The sequence below is a fragment of the Mustela putorius genome, unplaced genomic scaffold, assembly GCF_011764305.1.
Source record: "Mustela putorius furo isolate JIRA1106 unplaced genomic scaffold, ASM1176430v1.1 tig00003962_pilon_pilon_pilon, whole genome shotgun sequence".
Classification (NCBI taxonomy): Eukaryota; Metazoa; Chordata; class Mammalia; order Carnivora; family Mustelidae; genus Mustela; species Mustela putorius.
The window spans coordinates 8,772,805-8,774,287 of NW_025422106.1; the positions used below are offsets into that span (position 1 = coordinate 8,772,805).

General features: G+C 44.8%; 1 protein-coding gene across 1 annotated transcript; it reads right to left on the minus strand.

The window, feature by feature from the left end:
• Nucleotides 1–748: 748 nt before the first annotated feature.
• On the minus strand, nt 749–1,192 carry LOC123389176 (small integral membrane protein 36-like). Its single transcript, XM_045070213.1, has one exon. The coding sequence runs from the start codon at nt 1,190–1,192 to the stop codon at nt 911–913; it is 282 nt and encodes a 93-aa protein (XP_044926148.1). The 3' UTR covers nt 749–910.
• Nucleotides 1,193–1,483: the final 291 nt, after the last annotated feature.

A 1,483-nucleotide genomic window follows, 5' to 3' on the forward strand; every position in this document is an offset into this window, starting at 1 on the left:
CAGACATAGAGATACACAGACACAGACACACACAAAGACAGACACACACATACACACACACTATTGTATTTTGTTTTTTAAACCCTTTGAAGGGGAGTCGAAGATGCTACCCCAAAATATGACGTTTTGGCCTGTTGATTATTTTGATTTAAAGTTCCTTAAAAGAGAACGAGTGTAAGAAAGAATAGTCTGGCCCTCCTTGGTCCCCCTGAAAGCAGGGAATAAATCTCCCATATGAAAGCTACCCTCCTGTACCTGGAGGGGAGAAGGCATTCTGGTCACCAGAAATAGGGAATTTAGAGCCAAGAAAGCTATATAAACAGAACTTGTTATTTCCTTACTAATTTACTGCCCCAAACCCAAATTTCTTTGCCTTGTCAATTCTTCATAAATTTATCTTTTTTTTTTGGTCTAAAGGACATAAAAGCTGTCTGCTCTGGTCACTTCTTTGAGCTTCGTATTTTTTTATGGGACTCCCATAGGTTAAAAATTAAATTTATTTTTTCTCCCGTTCATATGTTTTATGTAAATGTAATTACTGGACCAGCCAAAGAACCTAGAAGGGAAGAAAAAGAAAGAAAAGAGTTTTCTACCCCTGCACCTTATTCAAATGTCAGTCTCTCCTAGAAATGGCAAGGATAGCATCACCAGGAAGGGCCCAGCAACTTCACTATACAATAGTATTAATGAGATTTTGCATCTAGAGAACTTGACCGAAGGCCACCTTGGGCTTCTTACCTTAAGTGGATGCTTCGTCCCCAAAGAGGGTGATGAGAAAGTAGAAGGTAAGGCAGAGCTCCCACTCTCAGAGCCAAGCAGGACTGGCGGTACCCTGAGAGAACCGCAACCCTGTGGAGAACAGTTCATGCCAAATGTCTAGTGCTCTCTCCCCAGGCCCCCTCAGCCAGCCTCACACCATTGTGCTTTTCTTCCCTAGTAGAGCAGGATCCCCAAAATGAAGGCTGGGCCTCCTTGCCCAGGGGTCCTCTGAAGTACTCTGCTGCATCACCAGCAAGCGGATGGAAGGCTGGGCATCAAGGGTGGTCTCGGGAGCGTACTCCTTACTGGGGTCCTTGCCTCGGCAGTCATACAGCACGCAGGAGATGAGGAACACCAGAAGCAAGATGACGTAGCTGGCTACTAGGATGATCAGGTTCAAGGTGACAGGGTCAATCTCCAAGTAAAACTCCATCACGTCTCTCACAGTTAGGAAGTGGGTCTAGAGAAAGACAGCGGGGCCAGTATGGGGATTGCGGGGAGCAAACCCTAGCTCATTGAAATAGCTGCATGGGCTCTGGAGTAAAAATACAATAATCTCCAGTGCTCCAGGAGACCTCACAGATTAAAGCTGCTCGGTTTAATAACTTAAGCTCTTGCTGTTAATACTGCAGCCACCAAAACACAGGAGCTGTCTCTTGTCAATTTACCTCTGCAGAGAGAGACAGAAAGAGATGGTTCAGATGTTATTAAAGTCTGGTATATA

What these genes read in the sequence shown, in the direction of transcription:
- LOC123389176 (XM_045070213.1), bottom strand. Translation starts at nt 1,192, where the DNA reads ATGGAGTTTTACTTGGAGATTGACCCTGTCACCTTGAACCTGATCATC.